The 19,416-nt window shown below is 38.7% G+C and overlaps 2 protein-coding genes across 7 annotated transcripts; both read right to left on the bottom strand.

The window, feature by feature from the left end:
• Positions 1–283: 283 nt before the first annotated feature.
• On the bottom strand, positions 284–6,208 carry tekt1 (tektin 1). Its single transcript, XM_015050466.1, has 8 exons — positions 6,101–6,208; positions 4,574–4,743; positions 4,301–4,466; positions 4,032–4,160; positions 3,765–3,911; positions 3,117–3,342; positions 1,744–1,940; positions 284–525 (listed from the first exon to the last, which is right to left on the bottom strand). Exons 2-8 carry the CDS (start codon positions 4,737–4,739, stop codon positions 366–368), a joined length of 1,191 nt encoding a protein of 396 aa, XP_014905952.1. The 5' UTR covers positions 4,740–4,743; positions 6,101–6,208; the 3' UTR covers positions 284–365.
• An 837-nt stretch (positions 6,209–7,045) lies between these two features.
• On the bottom strand, positions 7,046–18,234 carry LOC106958527 (inositol polyphosphate 5-phosphatase K-like). 6 transcript variants are annotated; one of them, XM_015050477.1, is made up of 14 exons: positions 18,143–18,234; positions 17,204–17,279; positions 14,890–14,994; positions 14,407–14,515; positions 14,175–14,291; positions 13,463–13,638; positions 13,280–13,391; positions 13,056–13,165; positions 12,938–12,964; positions 9,925–10,144; positions 9,429–9,566; positions 9,276–9,359; positions 9,089–9,193; positions 7,046–8,331 (listed from the first exon to the last, which is right to left on the bottom strand). In XM_015050477.1, the coding sequence occupies exons 2-14, from the start codon at positions 17,269–17,271 to the stop codon at positions 8,242–8,244; spliced, it is 1,461 nt and encodes a 486-aa protein (XP_014905963.1). In that variant the 5' UTR covers positions 17,272–17,279; positions 18,143–18,234; the 3' UTR covers positions 7,046–8,241. The 6 variants fall into 6 exon arrangements, with proteins under 6 accessions (XP_014905963.1, XP_014905962.1, XP_014905960.1 ...); XM_015050476.1 differs by having other exon boundaries at positions 17,204–17,332; positions 18,143–18,224; XM_015050474.1 differs by lacking the exon at positions 18,143–18,234 and adding an exon at positions 17,595–17,677.
• Between the last annotated feature and the right edge of the window lie 1,182 nt (positions 18,235–19,416).

Raw genomic sequence — 19,416 nt, 5'->3', positions numbered from 1 at the left:
GAGTCAGAATGTCAAACCATGCATCACCTTCCTTCCACTTCACAATAATCCCCTACTTTGGTGTTGGTGTCTCACACAAAAGTCTCAAACTTTTGTGTTTGAGACACAAAAGTGTCTCAAACACACTTTGTGTGTTCAAAAGAACTTTTTCTGTTCTTTTGAACAGAAAAAGTTCAAAAGGTATAATTAGTTTTGCCAGGCAGTGTGCCGACATAAAAGCTTTAGTAAGTGATTTTAAACGAGAAAAGTTTTAGTCACAGAGTAAAGAAAATTGGTATTTTACATAACTGTATTTATTTTCTGACATATTTTACATGCCTGTATGTATCCATAACATTTACACATGAAGATTTGCTGCTGATTGGTCAGACGTGGCAAATGACGACGGGCTCCCTAAGCTGCATGCAGACGACCTCATCAATGTAGAGAGAGTTGGCTTTGATCTCGATGTTTTCCTGCAGCTCCAGCTGGCAGCGAACCAGCGCCCTCTGCTCCTCCTCAGACAGAGCCAGTTCCTCACGTAGTCTGACAGAACAGAATAAAAAACAAACACCCATGTCATGACGAGCTCTGAAGTGCAATTCTTATGAACAGGAACTCTGAAAACATCTATGAAACTAGGAATGGGACGGTGGGTTTCCAGTAATATTCCGGTAAATGTGCTTGGTATTTCTTTAAATCCTGTAGCACTCACTTTAAAGCTCTAGAAATTTTAGCCATTCAGACATTACTTGGCAATATTTAGCAGATGGTAGAAACAGGGTCGAAACGGAGATTTGACATGATTTTCAGATATAAAACATGAGTCGAAGGCTATCCTAAACTTTCTAAATGAAGATTTAGTCAAATAACCAAGAGGCTGGAGGATAAGCTTTATCTTTACAGTTACTACTCCTGGAACCAACAAGATTATTACTTAAGTTTTTTCTTCATTCAACTATAGAAAAATTCTTGCAGACATGCAGCTTTTAATTTACTATAGTAAAGATGTACTGTTTCAAAACTTCATTTGGAAGACAAAAGAACTGGATATCATCTGTATAGCAATAATAGGAAATATCCTTAAAAGATGACAGTATCAGGTACAGCAGGACAGGAAAGGGATCTGTAAATAATATTGATTTATGACAAAAGTGTGAGGATAATCATTTTAAAGATGATCTGTTATACTTCCTTTAACAGGTTAGATCAAAACATGTTCATTACACTTTTTGCACAGAATCTTTCTCAGATAATGAAATTTCAGTCTGGTCACTTCTGCCTATTTAGAGCTTCTTCCAGAATGAGCTGTTTTAGTGTCTCTTATTACTTTAAATCCAAATAAGCTGTTGCTGGCCACAATCCCAACTCAATGTTTACACTCGCTTGTGAAAATGCCTGCAATCAGACACACAAATATGCAACTATACAAATTTGAAAAGCAGAAGTAGAGCCTCCTGCACAACCAACCACAAAAAGAATGCAGCAAGGGGTTTCTGGATGGTAAGTGAACAACAAAACACACGTCTTTTCTATTAGTCATTACAGGGCACATGCAGCAGTAAAACCAGCTGACCAAACATGCTGGCACTTGGGTTTTTAAGCTCAAAAGGTTTTTGAAATGGCTCATTTTCCACACACCAAAAAACATGAACTTATTGCTGAAAATGGCTGGGTGTTTTTCTAAGCACTTGGGTTGTTTTCAGAAGCAAATGGAAGCACACAAACAACATCAATCAACATGTATCATATTGCAGGACTCACTTGGTGATGTGAAGGTTGAGCTGCTCAACCTCGGCAAGGAGCTGGATCTGGGGTGCGTCGAGACACTGCTCTTTGCCAGGCCTCTCTTTGCGCAGAAGGAGCCGGGCCTGGGCCAAACTCAAGAACTGTTCATTCTCTGCGATGGCTGCTAGCAGATCCTCTCTGATCCTCTGAAGGTTGCTAATCTCACAAATGACCTAGAGAGAAGCACCCATAATAATAACCATCAATCCCTGCAGTCTCAAAGATACAAAATTAGACAATAAATCTAAAGCAAGTTGCAGAGACAGTATCGGAGCAAGCAAATGTGCTCTGTATTCCTTTGAATACGGAGCACATTTACTTACTATAACTCATTATCACTTCTTGATTTCATCTTATTGTTGATATGTTTTTATTGATTTTGTTAATAATTCTCTTTTGTTTCTGGTGATAAACAACAATCCATAACTGTCCTACAGCTCTGCTAACTGTTAGGCAGTTATGGATTATTCTAAAACAAAACAAAAGTATGCATTTCCTTTGTCTGGTTACAGACAAAGAACAGAAATGTTTCTGCCCCCTCCATGCTCTTGTGAGTCCACACCTTATCCATTTACTGTCCTTATAGCTGCGTGTATTTGGTGGTATGTCTCCACCAGATCTACGCATCTAAAGACTAAAAGTTTTGGATGAGGAGTGGTTTTCAAGTGAAGCCATAGATTCTAGTTTAGGTTTTTGTATGGACTTTGACTGAGCCATTCTAACATCCCCCCAACCAGATCACCTCGTTGCACATATTTGCTTTGATCCCTTTCAACAGTGACTTTCAATTTGATAAATTTGGGGATTGCACAACTAATAGTTGTCCTATTACATGCTATACCAGTAGTTGTGCATCTCTGCAGCTGCTCCAGAGTTACCACGGTTCTCTTGGCTGCTGTTCTGATTAATGCACACCTTGTCAATTTTGGTGAAGAGCGACATGCCATACTCTCCTTCTAATCTTGGAATACTGTTTGTGACTAAACCTTTCTCTTCTAACTTGCCCACAACTTTCTCTCCCTGACACGTCTGTTGTGTATCTTAAATGCCATGAAGCTGTTTTATTACCAACTTCTGAAGCAGACTACATCAGACTGTATTCAGAATATAGTGATACACTATTTTGAGTTGATTGACCACACAACTTTACTAGAAAATCCATGGAATTTGAAGTTATTCTCTTCGTAAGATATACATATTAAAACACCGTTAGTGACATCGGCATTGTTTTGGCCATGTCATAGATTTATGTTCCTCGTTTGTTCAGGGTACAAACGAAGAACATAAATCTCTCTGTATTGTAACATCTCTTTGTATCTTCCTTAAATAAACCGCACATTGAGCCCTACCTTGGGAAGTTTATCTTCCAGTTGGGTCTTGGCAGCCTTGATCAGCTGAATGTTGAGCTGCAAGGCTTCATTAGTAGCCCTGAACTGCTTCTGCATGTCGTCAGCCGACTGCGCCAGCAGAGACTCCACCAGAGCGCGCAGGGACAAAGAGTTATTCTTCTGCTGCTCGGCCCTGGCTATGTTGAGGTCTGAGATGTTCTCCCACTGCTTTGGGCTAACTGTTGCACTGGGAGAGGGAAAGAAAACCATAAAAACAGCTTGGACTGAAAATACCGTCTCTCTCCAGGTACTCCAGCTTCCTCCCACAATAGAACAATGAAATGGCTACTTTTTCATTAGCTTAACATGTCTCCTTGTGTGCTGTTCTGTTGCATTTTGATCAAATGTCCAGTCCTGTCCAAACCCCCACAGCTCACCACCACAACAGGCAGGTATAAGAAATTAAGTGTAGAATCATGGATGGATGACAAATGCTTGCAACATTCTGTCTGCAAATTCCAATTTTTACCTCAAGCCTGTTAGGGGCTTACTATTTTGTGTAATAGGTGCATTTAAAGTAATAAATAAAGAGGGCTTCAAATAACAGGCTTTAGAGTAGCTATACTATAAAATTTCTTGTTTTCTGGGAACAAGAAGCTGATGGTTTACCTTGACAGCATAGTGATGTTTTTCTTGGACAGTGGCAGATTAGGGATTGTCTGCACGGTCATCAAGGCACAAGAGTTGTCAATGTTTTGAGCTTGAAATTTCTCCTTCAGATCCTGTTCTAAGTAGAACTTAGCAGACCTGTCTAGACTGGAGTAATCAAAGAATATCAGTGTCATTTCATGTTCCTGTTTATAAAATATATATATACTCATTCAGTAGTATCATTATAGGTCAAAACGATATACAGATATTAGCCAGAGTTCTCACCGTATCTGCTCAGCAATCTGCTCTAGCACAATCTGAAGTAGACCTGTCACTTCATGAAACATCGAACATTCTTTCAGCAGCTCGGCGTCCACCGCATCATGCACCCTGTCAGAAGGGGCCCGTTTCCTTCTGCAAGCCACACAGCAGAACATTTTCACTCAACAGCTGGGAGTTTAAGCTTAAAGTTACTGACATTTCAGGACAGCTGCCAGATGCTTAAGACGGAAAAGAGAAAGGTAGGCCGTTCGCTTCTGATTTGGTGGTTTCACCTCGCCTCCAGACAGAGAAGAGTGACTTTCATTGCGTCTTGGTTCATCGCCAGGGCCTTCACCACTCTGCTTTGTAAGGCTTCAAGGGCATCAATCTCTGGAATAAGCTCCTCGAGCTTCATCTCCACCTCCTTCCTTAAAAACTGAATGTCTCTGACCCGCTGATCTGAACATCAGGGAGAGAAAAGAAAAAGATCACAGCTCAATTGCAAGCAAGCAATTTCCTTTAATTCTAAACATGAGCCACCACAAAACCCGTCCTTTCCTACTTACCAAGGCGCTTACTGTCACCATTTTGCATACGGATACATGCGCTCTCAGACTCCGACATGAGCCTCTTACACTCTGCTCGAAAGAGCTCAGAGCGGTTCAGGACAACCTCAACATTGAGGAGATCAGGTCCATCAAATTTCGGGATACTCACATCTAGGACAGACATGGTTCTGAGGAGAGACGGATGGAAAGGAGGATGTCAGAGGAGCGGATAACAGAAAATCCAATTATTAATGGTTAAATATAAATAATTTACCTCTTTTACATCTGGGTTTTTAGATGTCAGGGAAAATTTAAAAAAATATTTGGTCTTTACCTGGTCTTAAAATGATTTTAATAAATTTTCAAGTACACAAAAACACAATACATTCCACTATGCCATTATTTATTAAAACATAAATATCATGTCAGTACACTTAGAAAAGGACTAAGCAGGTAATGCTTTCAGGGCTGAAACAATTAATCTGATTAATCATGATGAATCCAATATTGAAATAATCGTCAACTAATTTAGTATACCGTTAATTTGAGTATGCAGACTGTTTGCTGAAAGAACAAAAAAGATTAAAAAACCTTTGTAAATTTGTTCTACCCAGAACTCCTCAAGTGGCATATTTTTTAGCTTATGCATGTTCAGATTGTATTAAAAATGTCCTGTTAAGCACCTCTAATCAGTTAATACAAACAATAAATAAATCATTCTTATCCTGTATTGATGTTAAGGCAAATAGAAAGCAAAAATGGAATTTAATTATTTATTTATATCCTTTAATATTGGATTAAAAAAAGGCTTGAATTAAAAATCTCCAGAATGTGATCATTCTATTATCCAAATAATAGTCAGGATACTCGATAGATTAATCAATTAATAAAATAATCACTTGTTGCAACCCAAATTACTTTTTAGAAGAAGAAGGCTTTGTCTCTCCTAAAGCATCGTTTTTAAAGTTAAACAACTGACTTACTAAGCCATGCTCTTTGGACGAATGTGGTCTAAAGTGAAAATGATAGGTCATAATGTCCTGACCTAACCAAACATACAGCACATAGGCACAAAAACGTCACACAAAATGTTCAGCAGTTTGAATTAATGTCTGCAGACACCGTTTGAGGTTAAAGGTGACGTAGTCTGCCAGACAGCTAAAGCCTGGCTGGAATTTCGCTATAAAACCACTGAAGCAGTCCTGAAAAAAAAAACAAAAAACTGTGGGAAACAACAATACGAGAGACTGAGAGTTAAAGCTGCTAAAGGTGAAATGTACTGTTTAAAACCTTATTTTGACTGTGGGGATTCGGCCTAAATAAAATACTATTTCCGAATACTTAAAACCATAAAATACATTGAACTTTCTTTTTACGTCGGAGTTTTTGTTCTTAAAAAATAAAAATAAAAAACCGTTGACATTAGCAACAAGTCACCCAAACCTGAACCTGTTAGCTAACCAGTGCTCCTTAATACGAACGTAACATTTTTATCTCGACATTAATATAAGCTTATGAATAAATAAGTTTCTGTGTGAAACGCACCTTCTTTCGCGCAGCTGAAACAGAGAAAATGTAGCGGAGATCCCGCTGACCGCAGGCACAAATTAACAAAACAAATGGTTACTATGGCAACCGGACGGACAAATCCTAAAGCGAGATTCCTCTGCTGAGAGGCGTTTCCGTACCAGCTGCACTTCAACGCAGCATTTGACCTCCGTGTTTTTACTCCATGGTGCGTTCAAGTCAAGTCGTACACTAGCATATCAACATTGAGATAATTCCAAAACGATTAAATATTTAATTTTTCTCGTCAAAGGTCACGAAGGTGTTTTTCTACCAGTTGCAAATAACATTATTTTTGAAGTTCGGTTCTGTTAAATGAATCTAAATCTGAGGTGTTGCTGTCCATGGCACTGGACAGTCCATTTGTTTAATTGGAAAAAAATATTCAAATCTGCAGTAGAATCACAATTAAACCATGTGTGCTTTATTGGCTGTTAATCTAATAGTTGGAAGCAGTGTCATTCAATTTTAGAGCATTTTAAAAACCGGGCAGTATAGAACCTACTATTTATTCAGGTGAATATTAATGAAATCTATTATCTAATTTTTATCAATCAATCACAGTTTAATTGTTTTATGTTATAGATGATTCCTTAGCAGGTATTTTTTCTGAATACATCAGTTCTCTGACATTTACAAAGTTATATCCCCAGGTCATTTCCATCCTGAGTGCTGTTATTTACCAAAGTGTTAGTAGCATATAAGTTTTTGTAAAGTATTAAAAGTGTAAACTCTTGATTGGTTAACATTCCTAGATCATCTAAAAATTGTACAAAAATTACAGTAAGTTAGCTCAAAACCGATTAAAAATGCCATTTACCACACACTGTACATTTTCCAGCATGAATAACAACAAACGAATAAAACCAAGATTAAGTAGGGAATTATTTAAATTTTATTTTTGAAATGTGTGTTTTTTGTTTGTTTTTTTTTTTACAGTACATTTGCAAAGAAGCAGCTGACAAAAAGAATCAACAGCAAAAAAAGTTCCGGAGAGCCAAGATGTTGCTCTAAGCTTGTAAAAAGAAAGATCCAAATGAGATCTGAAAAAAATAAGCAATAAAGATGTCGAAAGATTAAATATAAGGTACTGGTGATGAAGAGGTCAAAGTTACGTTAAGCAGCATACAGTTCAGTTTAGACAATTGCTTTAAAGGCACTGATGAATTTACCACAAAACATATACTGAATAATAATGACAAATTTTAAATATATATATATATATATCTATGTTTAACAACATTATACAGTGTAAAAATAGTCATTACGTTTACAGTGATGCTACAATCTACATTAAAGGGGAATGATTTCAATATTTTCTTTTAAACTCCTGTGGGCTGAAGTTGCAAAGCTGACCTGGAGTCATTGGAAACAGATCCAACTAATAAAACAGCAGTTCAGTTCTCAGTTCTCACTGGAGAGCTTTAAAATCCAAACTGTCAAATTGTCATTTGTCTTTGTACAGCAGCGCATCTCTACAACAATAATCACCAAATAATTTAAAATCACAATCGCATCTAGCTTTCACACAACAGCAGTGATTTTTTTTTTCCATGACAGTACACAGATAAAGAGAAGCATTCCAGAACAAAAACTTCTCATTTTTCTAAACATTTCACACTTTCTGTACACCTTATAATTTAATAAAAGAATCTCTGTTTTTAAGGTTATTTTCTTAGGAATCAGTGCATTGCACAAGCACATACTGGCTCTCAGAAAAAAGTATATAATTGCTGAAAATGTGAAAAGTGTTCACATATAAATTGATGTAATTGAGATAGCATGGAAAGAGAAAAGTTTGCTTCCTAATTCCCTTTTCCAAGCTGACAGTTTACTGGAGGGTTGCTGTCTTCTAACAGAAGCCGAGAAAATGGTTCCTTCCTCCCTGAGCTGGACTTAAGGAAATTCTCCAATATCCTTCGTCTTTACATCTATAAGCTATTGGACATTAGCCAGGTATTAGTACAGCAGCTGGTCTGTCTACCAGATGACCACTCATTCCAGAAAAATGTACCAACCACAGAGGTTTTGGGCTCAGTGGGGATGAGATTCCAAATTTGAACTCTGAGCTGGAGGTCAAGAAACCAGATCAGTTGTTCCACATCTGGGAGCGATTTGCTTCAAAAGTCTTCACTTCTTGCTATTCTGTCCAGTCCATTGATCCTCTCAGGAAACAAGCCTTCTGCCACAGCTACCTTGGACTCTTGGACCTAAAAATATGAAGATTAAAAAAAAAAAAAGAAAGAAAGAAAGTATACTGAAAATCTGAGTAGTAAAATGTTCCTTTATGGAAGGTTTTTGTAGATTTCACCAACTTAAATTTAAGACTTTTTAAGACTATTATGAATGAAATTTAAGACCTGTCTCACAACAGAAATGTACAAAAGAAAATACTATATTTTATATAATAGCGCCGTGCGTTTTTTCCATAGAATGCATGTTGTATTGTACTGGTTGGCAACAGAAGTGAGCCAAAGGCATAGACAAAAGTCATCCAGCCAACTTAGACTTACCAATGAAGATGAAGAAAAGCCAGAGAGCTGGCAAGGGTTTATTAGCAACTTAATCGGTGGTATCCTGAATAGCCTCAAGTCACAGAACATAATGAAGATGTCTCAACTTTTGACTGACAAAAAAGTCCCATGAGAAAAATGAACTACATAAAATATAGGACATTAAACAGTCTTGCCGCAACAAATTTTAAGACTAGTGAGTATTTAAGATCAACTTACACATTTTCTAATGAATTTAAGATGTTTTAAGGTCTTAATTTTAGATACATGACTTTAAGACTTTTTGAGGATGTGTGGACACCCTGCTATGAGTGCTAAGCAGACTGTAATCCAATAGAAATATTAATAACTAACATATTGAAAGATTATGTCCCCAAATCAAAACACTCCATAATCATATCATCATTCCTAGTTTAATGCACACTTTCTTTTCATATTTTTGTTGATCGCTCACCTTAAATGGTTCACTAATTCCAATGATGCACCGCAGGTTGCTGCTATAGTAACACAGGACACACTCTCCCCCCCTAACCGGGATTTCCTCTTTACCCATGAACACCTAAAAACAGCAAAAGAGTAAAACGCCTCTGCAAACCTTTCCACTCAGACTTAGCAACACTCTAGGCTTCTTTAGCTACTACCTGCATCATTTCGTTGTTAAAGGCCACTTCATCGTCTTTGACCCACGTGTAGGTGATGTAGTCCGACACGCTGCTGAATCCAACCTGAAATCCAGACATGGTGTGAGTGAGGTAGAAACAGAAACCCTAATGAGCTGCTGGTGGAAGGATAACCTTGTAGAGTCCGATCCAGTCCCAAGTACTGGATGGGAAGGGCTGCAGGGGGTTGTAGAGAACAATGGAGTCGATGTCCGCACTCCAGTCGCCTTCTGCATGCAGACTCACCAGAGGAGTCTGGTGTATCTTTGTCAGCTTTAAGGACAGAGATACCAACTTTAATGGGTGTTTAACAGTAAATACAGTCATTATAAAGTCTCTAACACTGCAGGAGGAAACCAAACAATGTGTATTTATTCATACCTCTAATCTATTGTCAAGATGACAAAAACAAAGTCAATCTTCATTTTGTCACCTTGTCTTGCAGCTCATCTGTAGGCCAAATCTGATATTTTCAACAGTAATTCTTAGCATTGCTATGTATGCAGCCCCCACTTTGGTTCCAAAAACAGAGGCCTTGAGCTCAAACTGTACTAATGCAGAATAAAGAAGCAAAGCAAGAGAACTGAGCTCCGATTCATCACATTTCTTCCCACTTGATGGAGTTTCTCACCTCCAGGGTGAAGATGCCGATCACAGGTTTGTGGTCACTGATTCTGAACTCCATGTTGCTGGTGTACAAGTCCTGCCGGACCTTCAGAGGATACTCCTCTTCCTCTTTCAGTTGCTTCTTCTCCTTGACATCGTTTTCATCTTGCTCGTCGTTGGGTTGGGATTTGGGTCGGACACGCCACAGAATCCGGTCGGTCCAGGCAGGTTTTCGCTTCTTACCGCTAGACAGGTGATCACAGACGATATAGGAAGGGAAATGTCAATTTAGAAAACAAAAAGAAGCTTGTTTCCTGAGAGGAGCAATACCTTGCAAAGGTATTGATACTTGTTGAACTTATTTGCATTTGATCACATGACAGCTACAAACTTTATAGCTTTGGTAAAGATTTTAGGTAATCAGTCAGCGGATGGTGGTGCAACATTATGGAAAGAATAAAACTTTGCCTATATTGACATTTTGCTCCATCACATATTTGAATATTTTATTTATGTTAAAGCTGCCTATGTTTAAAACACGTGAAGCATCTTTATTTCCAATCTTTTAGCATTATATTTCCAGTAAATAGTTTTTTATACAGCAGTCAATCTGAGTGGTGCAGCTGAGCACGTTATTTCTCTCAATTTGTGTAGGAGAAAAAAAAAGAAAGTTTGAAATTATGTGTTAACATTCTCTGAGTTGGATATATGGACTCAAATATTCATTTAAACATATTAGTCTATCCTTTTTACACACCCTCTCCCTCATGATGCATACATGAAATACAAGATTGTATGTAGGAAGATCTGTTAAATGGACGAGTTTGTTGCAATTTCTAGCATCTATACCCAGGACGACTGTTAAATGCTAAAGTTGTAGGAATCTTGCTGCGTCTATCCTTGCTGTAACTGAAAACAGGGAAGAGCTCATGGCGACAACAGCAATGCTAATCCTTTAATTTGACTTTACGGGCAATTTGTTTAAAAAAAAAAAAAAAAAAAAGAAGGGTTTGTGTAACCAACTGGTTGTTTCTAATGTTGATCATAAAAGCAAAGTATTCAACCCTGAATGATGCAGAGATTAGCTTCGGACCTGTAAGGGTTCAGAACCCTAACGGCCTAATCTTACAATCACTCCTGATAATACTGTGAAACTAATACAGTCACCGGTCAAAAAGTGGCACAATCTCTATATCTGTCCACACGTTAGATAATAAGCCAGCCATATTAGAAAACATGCTCCCTTTTACATAAACGATCCTGAAAAGCAGTAGGGTGGTGGTAAACAGTGAGGGTTAACAGGAGTTAATACAGGTAACAGATACCAACTGTGCTTCATAATCCGTATCTTTTATTCATATAGCATTTAATACGTACTACTCACAAAAAGTTGGGAAAATTTGGCTTTTGGGGTGAAAAATGTAGAATATGGATCTGTGTTGCAACCTTGTGATGGTGAGCTAAGCTCAGCGTTGCAAACCCGATCGTCTTGATCTCATGATTTCAAAATGTGAACAAAGAAATTCATTGACTGAATCATGGATCAAACACCTGTTGTGAATTTTGTTGTTAGGCCAAGAAGTTGAGCAAAATGCACTGAAACGTTAAACAGTTGGATTTGTGCAACAGTTTAGAGAAAGTCACATTAAGTTCACCTGTAAAGGTTAAAATAATTTTTAAGGGAACTTTGTCCTAAAGTCATATATCACTAACTCTTCATGAGTAGTGTGATTTCACTATTCATATATACGTGAAATACTTTTATGATTTAAATCTATTAAATAATCTAATGAAAGCTCTTTTTTGTGTCATAGTGCTTCAAAAACCCAAACGGTCCTTTCCCTAACATCCGAAATAAACCGGAAGAAAAAATACCTTAGGCTTTGTGTGCAAAGACAGGCTGAGTTTAAAACTCATAACCATCTCTGCTTGTTTCAGTTTGCTATTATCTCTTAGCTAAGGTTTAAATAAGATGCTTAAAATATGTCACTTTTACTAGGAGGTAAAAGTGGTACATATGCACATTAAAGCACGGTTAGATGAATTAGGAATGGGCAAATACAGAGCCTATCTAAAGTATTCATATCTCTCAAACTTTTTTGAAAGCTGAATATGTATCTTTTATAAAAAATGTTTTCTTCTTAAAACCTTTACTATGTCATGACAGCAAAACAAGAAATAGAAAATCTGTGAGAAAAATTGAGATTTTCCACCTCCTTCTCCCAGTGCTGCTATTGCTAAGGCTAATGCTAGTGCTGACACCACTCGGCCAGAAACAGCCAAACTGTAGCCCAGCAGAGAGCTACGGCACTAAGATCCTCCTCCTGGCTCTGATTGGTTGTTTCTGACAGAGCGGTGTATTTCTGCAGAGCGGAGGCAGAGGAGCTCGACTTCTTCAGATTATCTGTTTTTTGTTGCGCTGTCAGGACATTTTGACAAACATGTAAAAAAAAAAACCCTGTTTTTATAAAAGTTAAACACTGTTTATTTCAATCAGATTTTGTCACGTTACAGCCACAAACTTCAATGTACATTTCAGCCCAAAATTATTCATAGCCCTCACTGACTTAGATCTTAAAAGCATGTTGGAAAATAGAGGTATCTCCAAAAACAATAAAACTGTGTGGAAAAGAGCATAGATATTTAATCAAATCAAAAATAATTTACCTGGTTTTATTTACATTTTATTAAAATTGTCATGTCAATAATGACTTATAGTTTTATAAATAATCTATGGCAAGATATTTACTGGCAATATAACAATCAAATCCTTTTTATAATTTGTGATCAGGACCCTGATTGGATCACCCCAAAGCTATTACCATCACTTCCAGTCAGATGAAATATACTGGTAAAATTAAATGACAAGTAAAACTAAATCTGCAATGGATATGAATAACTTTGGCCTCATCTGAATGTGCAGTGAAATTTGTGTTTATAACATGGCGAAACGTGGAAGAGTTCAGGAGTATGAGTGACTTTAGAAGGTCCTGTATTTTAGGGAAATGTGCATATGATTAGACTTTAGGAATGCTTACTTAAAGCCAAACCATTCTGTGTAGAATCTGAAAAGTTAAAAAGAGGCGAAGATAAAATAAACACAAATTAGAAATAAAATGATGATTTCGATCATCATGATGATTTTAATCCGAGTACCTGCTGTCATAGGTATCTGAGTTCAAGTCAAATTTGTATGTGGGCTGAAAGTCCAGCGGTCCTTCTTCAAACTCCTGCAGCAGCTGCTCCTTCTTCTTCAGCATGATCAGCTGAAAACACGACACGTTTTTTTCACACGGCATCATCATAGCTACCCAAGTACTGACGGGTGACCCCTGGATTCTCTCATAAATACGAGCTGAAAGACGGTGAAAGAGTCCAACCTGGTCATGACTCCACAGCAGGTTGTAGGTTTGGTTGTTGATACACGAGCGGACAAAGTGCATGCCGTGGTCCTGGATCCTGAAGTTGAGATCTCCGAACCAGAACACCAGCCTGATCAGAACGACAGCAGAAATTAAGAAAACATGTTACCTGTGCTGTTTGAGCCGCGTGTGTTTTCTCACCTGTGGTCGATTATTCTTGGAGCTTTCTTGCAATCGAAGGTCTGTGTGTCCATGATGTGCTCAAACTCATCCATCCTTTCATTTGCATACTTCATATGAGCAGCCAGGTGGCAGTTGAGGAAGCAGAGCATGTGTCCATAAAAAGACAGACGAACCGACACACCGCCTTTGTTACCCTGACAGACAAACAGGAAGGGAGAGAAATAAAACTGTCAAACATGCAGGAGTAAGAGGAAAAACGTACGAAGCACTGAAACGTACAAAAATTTCCTTCTGCTTTTTTGGTTCGCTTCATGAACCAAACAGAATAATAAGGATGCACTGTGGCTTAAGGAACTACTGGATTAAAAATATAAATGTGGAACTTCAAGTTTCTGAGTGCGCATTTGAAAATGTGCTCCTCACGTTTTTCACATTACAGTTTTTATTTACTTTTAACAACAAATAGTGACACATTCTGTTTTCAAACACTCCTGGTGAGAACACCGCTTGGATTCAGAAACAGCTTAGGCCCTCTTTTCACCCGATTACAAAGTCCTAATAATAAGAGTAAAAATACAATCTAGTGTGTGTGTGTGTGTGTGTGTGTGTGTGTGTGTGTGTGTGTGTGTGTGTGTGTGTGTGTGTGCATGCGCTTCATTTCAATTGAAATTCAATTCAAAACTCAATTTGAATTGAATTGACATTTTCTATGTGTGTCTTTACCGCTCACCCAGTAACCAAATATGCCGGTGCGGGTGTAGGTGGCCTGGATGTCTCTGATGAAGGGGACGTGCCCCAGTTTGGAGAAGAAGAGCAGCAGCAGACCCTGCATTCTTATCGATGACACCTGAAACACGTCGTTTCACAACATATGCAACCCTTAGTTTGAAAGTATTCATCGTTTGTTCTCGTTTACCATGCAGAATATGTCCATTGTATGGATTTGTATGGAGGAAATGTACCTTGATGTAATTCAACGGAGCTAGTGTGGAAATAAACAGCTGACTCCAAGGGTCGTCAAATATCATGTCCGACACAAACCTCACTGGTCCTGAGTAAACTTCCTGCAGCCTGAGCACATACAGGTATGACTGTCGGGTATAAATGCACACAGAAATAACTTGAAAGCAATAAAAGTAATAATACATAAAAATGTACTGAAAATAGCCTACGAAAATCTGACATTGCATCTGAATTGTCTTTCAACAGAATAATTTAAAAAACAAACAGGCCTGGACAAAAATGCTGGTACGTGTAACTGAAACCAAACAATTTCTGTAACTCTTAATGAGACGGCAGTGTTTGATTTTCATTGCTCCATTTTCATTACTTTTGTCAGTTTCAAGTTATTTCAGTGACCATTGTGGGGTTTCTTATTCATTAACAAAGGCCTACTAACAGTTTTGCCACTTGAACATATATGAAAAAGAAAACTTCAGCCATACCCTATGACATAGAGGTCAGGAGTCTTTGGTGAGTTCAAGTGGAGAAGTGAGGCCACATCATCAGGAGGATCAGCCGTCGCCACGTTCCACGTCACCATGTGAAGTCTGGAAGATGAAAAAAAAAAAAAAGAAAAAGAAAAAATGAATCAAATGAATTAATTCAATCTGCTTCGACTTATTCTGAGAACCTTTTGGGTCAGCGCTTCTCTTTAACCACCAACCAAAGAAAAGCTCATCAAGCCTGAGCGTGAAAGCCGTTACAATGGCAGCAGTGAGATACCGCCGCCAGAAGCAAATCAGGCTGCTACAGTTTATTTAGACTCAACTCAGAGCCCGGACTGTCCTGATCTTAACCAGAAAGATTAAAGCAAATGGTTAAACTGGAAAGCTACAATTAGAAGAAAAACAGAGGCTGTTATTAAGGACAAATAAAGAAGTTTGTTCAGAACAAAGAGGGGTATAGATATAAAAAAAAATAAACAGAGCAAATTATTTCTCTAAAAAAGTGATCTCTGGGTCCAGCTCCTTCTTGTTCCACCTGAAGTTGTCCTTTTTTGGCTTGTTGGCTCTCTTGGCACAGGAGAGGAAGGCACTGTCCAGGGTCTTGACCATTTTCTGGTGCAGCTCGGTTTTGGGGTCCAGGTCATCCACGCAGGTCATCAGCTGGTTTAGCCGATGGCGCAGAGCCAGTTTGCTCGCCGTTGACTGTGTGGCATCAGAAGAGAGGGTGTCACTGCGGACGCGCCCCATGGTTCCCAGCAGACCGCTGATTTCGTCCATTCTGGCTCGAGATGCAAAGTCCAGTAAGAAGTCCCTGAATCCCCCACTGAGAAGGTTCTAAAGTTATCTGAAGGACTCAGTGAAAAATATCAAAAACGGGTTGATTAGAGAGTGAATCAAGGGAGCTGAGAGCGCTTTTACTGTAGAATCAAACCACCAAAAGGGAAGTGGAGAAAGTCCAGGGACAGGGAGATTAGGGAATTGGTTCATTTGTCTACAAGTCGCCTTTGTGCTCTGAACTCTACCTCTAATCTCACTGAAAAATGTCCCAACAATAGGCCTATTAAAATAATTGAGAAACCACGTTGCAAACGAGAGCAGAGCTGCTCCTGCCTCAGCTGGACGGCAGCACGCTGGCCGCTTGTTTCACTCCAAATCCGCATTAGGTGTATGTTGTTGAGCAACCTAATCCGCCCGTCAGAATGAAGCGAAGTGGTAAACAGTGCTCCGGGTTTAGTGTTACAGCACATTCAATCCTACATGACTCATGCAATCGGGCTTTTTAAAGAGATCCCTGGAGTGCCAGGCACGGCACAAAGAGCAGATCCACTATTTACAGCAAAGCCTTTGATTAAGAGAAGAAGGAGAACAGCTTCATGTTGACTTGAAGCTTTTTAACTTGGTGCTATAATGTAATGGAGGATGGCATGATGAAGAGTTTAACCCTCACCTCACCTATAATTATGAGATCTAGATCACAACAGAAATAACAAGACCATGAAACGAGCTTCACCAGTAGAAAGGCAGCATTAAAAAGAGTCGGTTGAGTTGGTTCAAACATCTGATCAGGATGCCTCTGACAATCCTGCCTAATCCCAAAGGAAGAAGATCCTATGGGAGGTCCAGGACTCAGTGCAGGGAAAACATTTTTGTGACCTTCTGTGGAGCCCCTTATGCTGATGGGTATGTGGCTATAAGTGATTTCTGTCCAATCACAACACTGTAAACAGTGTGATCCTTGGTGAACATCGCAAATTAATCAAAGAACAACAGATGAATGAGTAGATGAATCAATGGAGACCCTTCTTGCAACTTCAAGGTCTTAAGAGATCTAATGCTGACAGCTTAGTACTAAATATAGCAGCAAGTACAGGCCTATAAGTAATGCTACAGCTAAAAATTTGTAATTTTGTGCAACTTTTTAAATATATTTTTATCTTCGTGTGAGCCTACGTGCTTCGATCCTGAAGCACGTAGGCTCAGGAATTTAGGTGTTACACCTGAATTTTCCCACCGTGGGACAATGAAGGATATTTCTATTCTAAAAGTGCAGATCATAGGAAGTATTTCAATTTTGTTTAAAAGATTCTAAAGCATCACAGAAGTGCTGCAAGCAACAAAAAAGCAATGAACAGCAAAAAAGAAAAACAAGATTAACTTTTTGTTTCTGAGGATGCGCACCACGCATCATCTCATTTCACCCAACACTGTTTACCAGGTAACACTTATTACCTGGTTTCTAACTTGTGCCAGATCAGAGCAGGACATCAGTGTGACTTTATTTACTTGTTTATTAACCGGAAGAAGATCCTACCTGAATCTTTCACTTTCCTTCTCCAGTGGCTGATGATCATCTGGTTGCTCCTCGTTCTCCTCCATCATCTCCACGCCTTGCAGCACCAGATGTAACAATTCAACTCCAGATTCGTGCCCTTGTAAACAGCTAAACAGCCAATATTAGACCTAATATATTTTATTATTTCTTTCTTTGCTTCTGTAAACTTTATCCGTTGGTCCCAAATACTCTGGTGATGTGCTATTGTAACGAAACACAAGGCTAGCTGCACTGCGCAGCAAGCTAAAGAGAGTCCTGTTTTAAAATAAGTACGAAATACCCGAAGCAACAAGATGCACCAGAAGTTATATTATCACGTACAACCTGAAAGGCTTTGGTAATATTTATTTTGGCTTTAAAATCAACTTACGAGATGGAGAATAGCAGTCAGAAGCCGCAGAAGTACAGTATTGTTGTTGTTCCCGCCCCTAACCGGAATGTAGGTAGTTTACTTTCAAAATAAAAGACATACTCTAAGAGCTGCTTTTTCTATACGTCAGCGTGTTGGCCATATTGTGAGTGGCAAGGTCGTTTGACTTCCGGATTTAATTATTTCCATTTATTAATTTATCTCGTTCTTATAACACCAATGATGGTGAGACAAAATATTACTTTAAATCAAAATATGAAAGAAACAGCATTTCCTGTTTCTATTCTAAATACTTCGGAATATGCGTCCCAGTAGGGTTATTTTCTCAAATTTAAAGTGCATTTTGAAAACCTTTAGGTAGGTAAACAAGCTTTTCATTTAGCCCGCATTGCAGAATTAAACTTTTTTTTTATTGGTCTATATTGCAATATTCTAATAGTAAATGTCGTGTTGCTTAAGCTCAAATCAGAAAGTTATTTAAAACATAAATTGTAGTTATATATATGTCCGGTTCTAATAAGAAGGAACATGAGAAATTTGATAAATACCAAGTTTTCAAAGAGGAAATAGAAGTTGGAGAGTCAAGTCCTCAGTGATCTTCGACTTTGAGCTGCTACCCAGACTGAGGGAGTGGTTTCAGGAACAACCTCTGTCTCTAGTCATTATCTTACATGTTCCTAGGACTGCCCTCTTCTGCCCCCAACTCCAGCATTTTATAGGCCGACGATTGACTTAAAATAGGTTTTGAGCGTGAATTGACTACAAACTACATCTCCCTCAATGCATTCCGATTGTTACCAGCCAACATTACGGCTTCTCGCCACTAGAGAGCAGCAGAGTCAACTCAAGCTGCTTATTGATTTTCCCAGCGAATAAAACTGAGACATCGACAAGCTAACATCAAAACGTCCAAGAAAAGAAAAATCGATTTATAAGTAAGACTGTTAATGAAGATGTGTGTGAGTTGGTGTCAGGGCGGCAGGTCGCGCTAGACTTTTTTTGTTATCCGTTATCTTGACCGACAACATAAAAAAAAAAAATTGGCCCTGTACTATTTTTATCCGTGAAATTACAGTCATATTAACATCGGCTATTTAGTCGCATTTTATGCGGTTTATTTAATATTCACCGTGAATCCTGATTCCATCACAAATTAAGCAGATAAATGCATCTACATTTTTCTCCGTAGTGACAAAAAACCACTGACTGAGGCCCCAATAACTTTTAATAAATTAAATTAAGCGACTTCACTTAAATTAGCATCACTTCACCCGCTGGGGTCTGAACGCACTTCCTCCTGGTTCCCATCTGCAGAAAAATTCATCAGTCAGTTGGATCTGTCTGATCCAAACAGATCAACTGAACTCTAAGTGTTTTACCCTGTGCGGTCCGGTGTGCGCTTTTACCAGGATTTTTATTTTTTTTATTTTTTTTTTGCGTGGTTTCGCTTCTCCAAAACGGACAGATGTTACGTCTGCAGCTCCTCCAGAGCGCCGCTCTCCTGGGTAACTTGCACCAAGAAGGCTCCATTTGTTAAATCCGCTGGATGAGTTACTTCCAGCGGTTTCTAAGTCTTCGCAGCGGCGAAGCCGCGTCCGCAGGGTTGAGCAGCGGACTGCGCATGTTACAGTCTAATTAACTTTTGCATCGTTATTTATTTCCTCAAGATAAACTACCGGCTCCACAAATGGATTAACACAACGTTGCATTCTCTTCAGTTTTCTCTGGTCTGTAATGGAGACTTGAATTTAGCACGCCATTTCAGCAAAAGGTTTGTAATGCGCTTCCTAACCAGACGCTCCAAAGCGTCCGGTCCATAACT

This window comes from Poecilia latipinna, unplaced genomic scaffold, assembly GCF_001443285.1.
Source record: "Poecilia latipinna isolate Pla-1442-1.1 unplaced genomic scaffold, P_latipinna-1.0 Scaffold992, whole genome shotgun sequence".
Lineage (NCBI taxonomy): Eukaryota > Metazoa > Chordata > Actinopteri > Cyprinodontiformes > Poeciliidae > Poecilia > Poecilia latipinna.
This window is presented reverse-complemented; position numbering and strand designations above follow the sequence as displayed.

Excerpts from the sequence above, each read along its gene's own strand:
- tekt1 (XM_015050466.1), bottom strand. The coding sequence starts at position 4,739 with ATGTCTGTCCTAGATGTGAGTATCCCGAAATTTGATGGACCTGATCTC. Across the intron at positions 1,941-3,116 it reads TGGAAGATAAACTTCCCAAG|GTCATTTGTGAGATTAGCAA; the intron begins GTAGGGCTCAAT and ends GCTTCTCTCTAG. Across the intron at positions 526-1,743 it reads CTCAACCTTCACATCACCAA|ACTACGTGAGGAACTGGCTC; the intron begins GTGAGTCCTGCA and ends CTGTTCTGTCAG.
- LOC106958527 (XM_015050472.1), bottom strand. The coding sequence starts at position 15,669 with ATGGACGAAATCAGCGGTCTGCTGGGAACCATGGGGCGCGTCCGCAGT. Across the intron at positions 14,516-14,889 it reads CCTGACCTCTATGTCATAGG|GCTGCAGGAAGTTTACTCAG; the intron begins GTATGGCTGAAG and ends GTATGTGCTCAG. Across the intron at positions 8,332-9,088 it reads GAATTAGTGAACCATTTAAG|GTCCAAGAGTCCAAGGTAGC; the intron begins GTGAGCGATCAA and ends TCATATTTTTAG.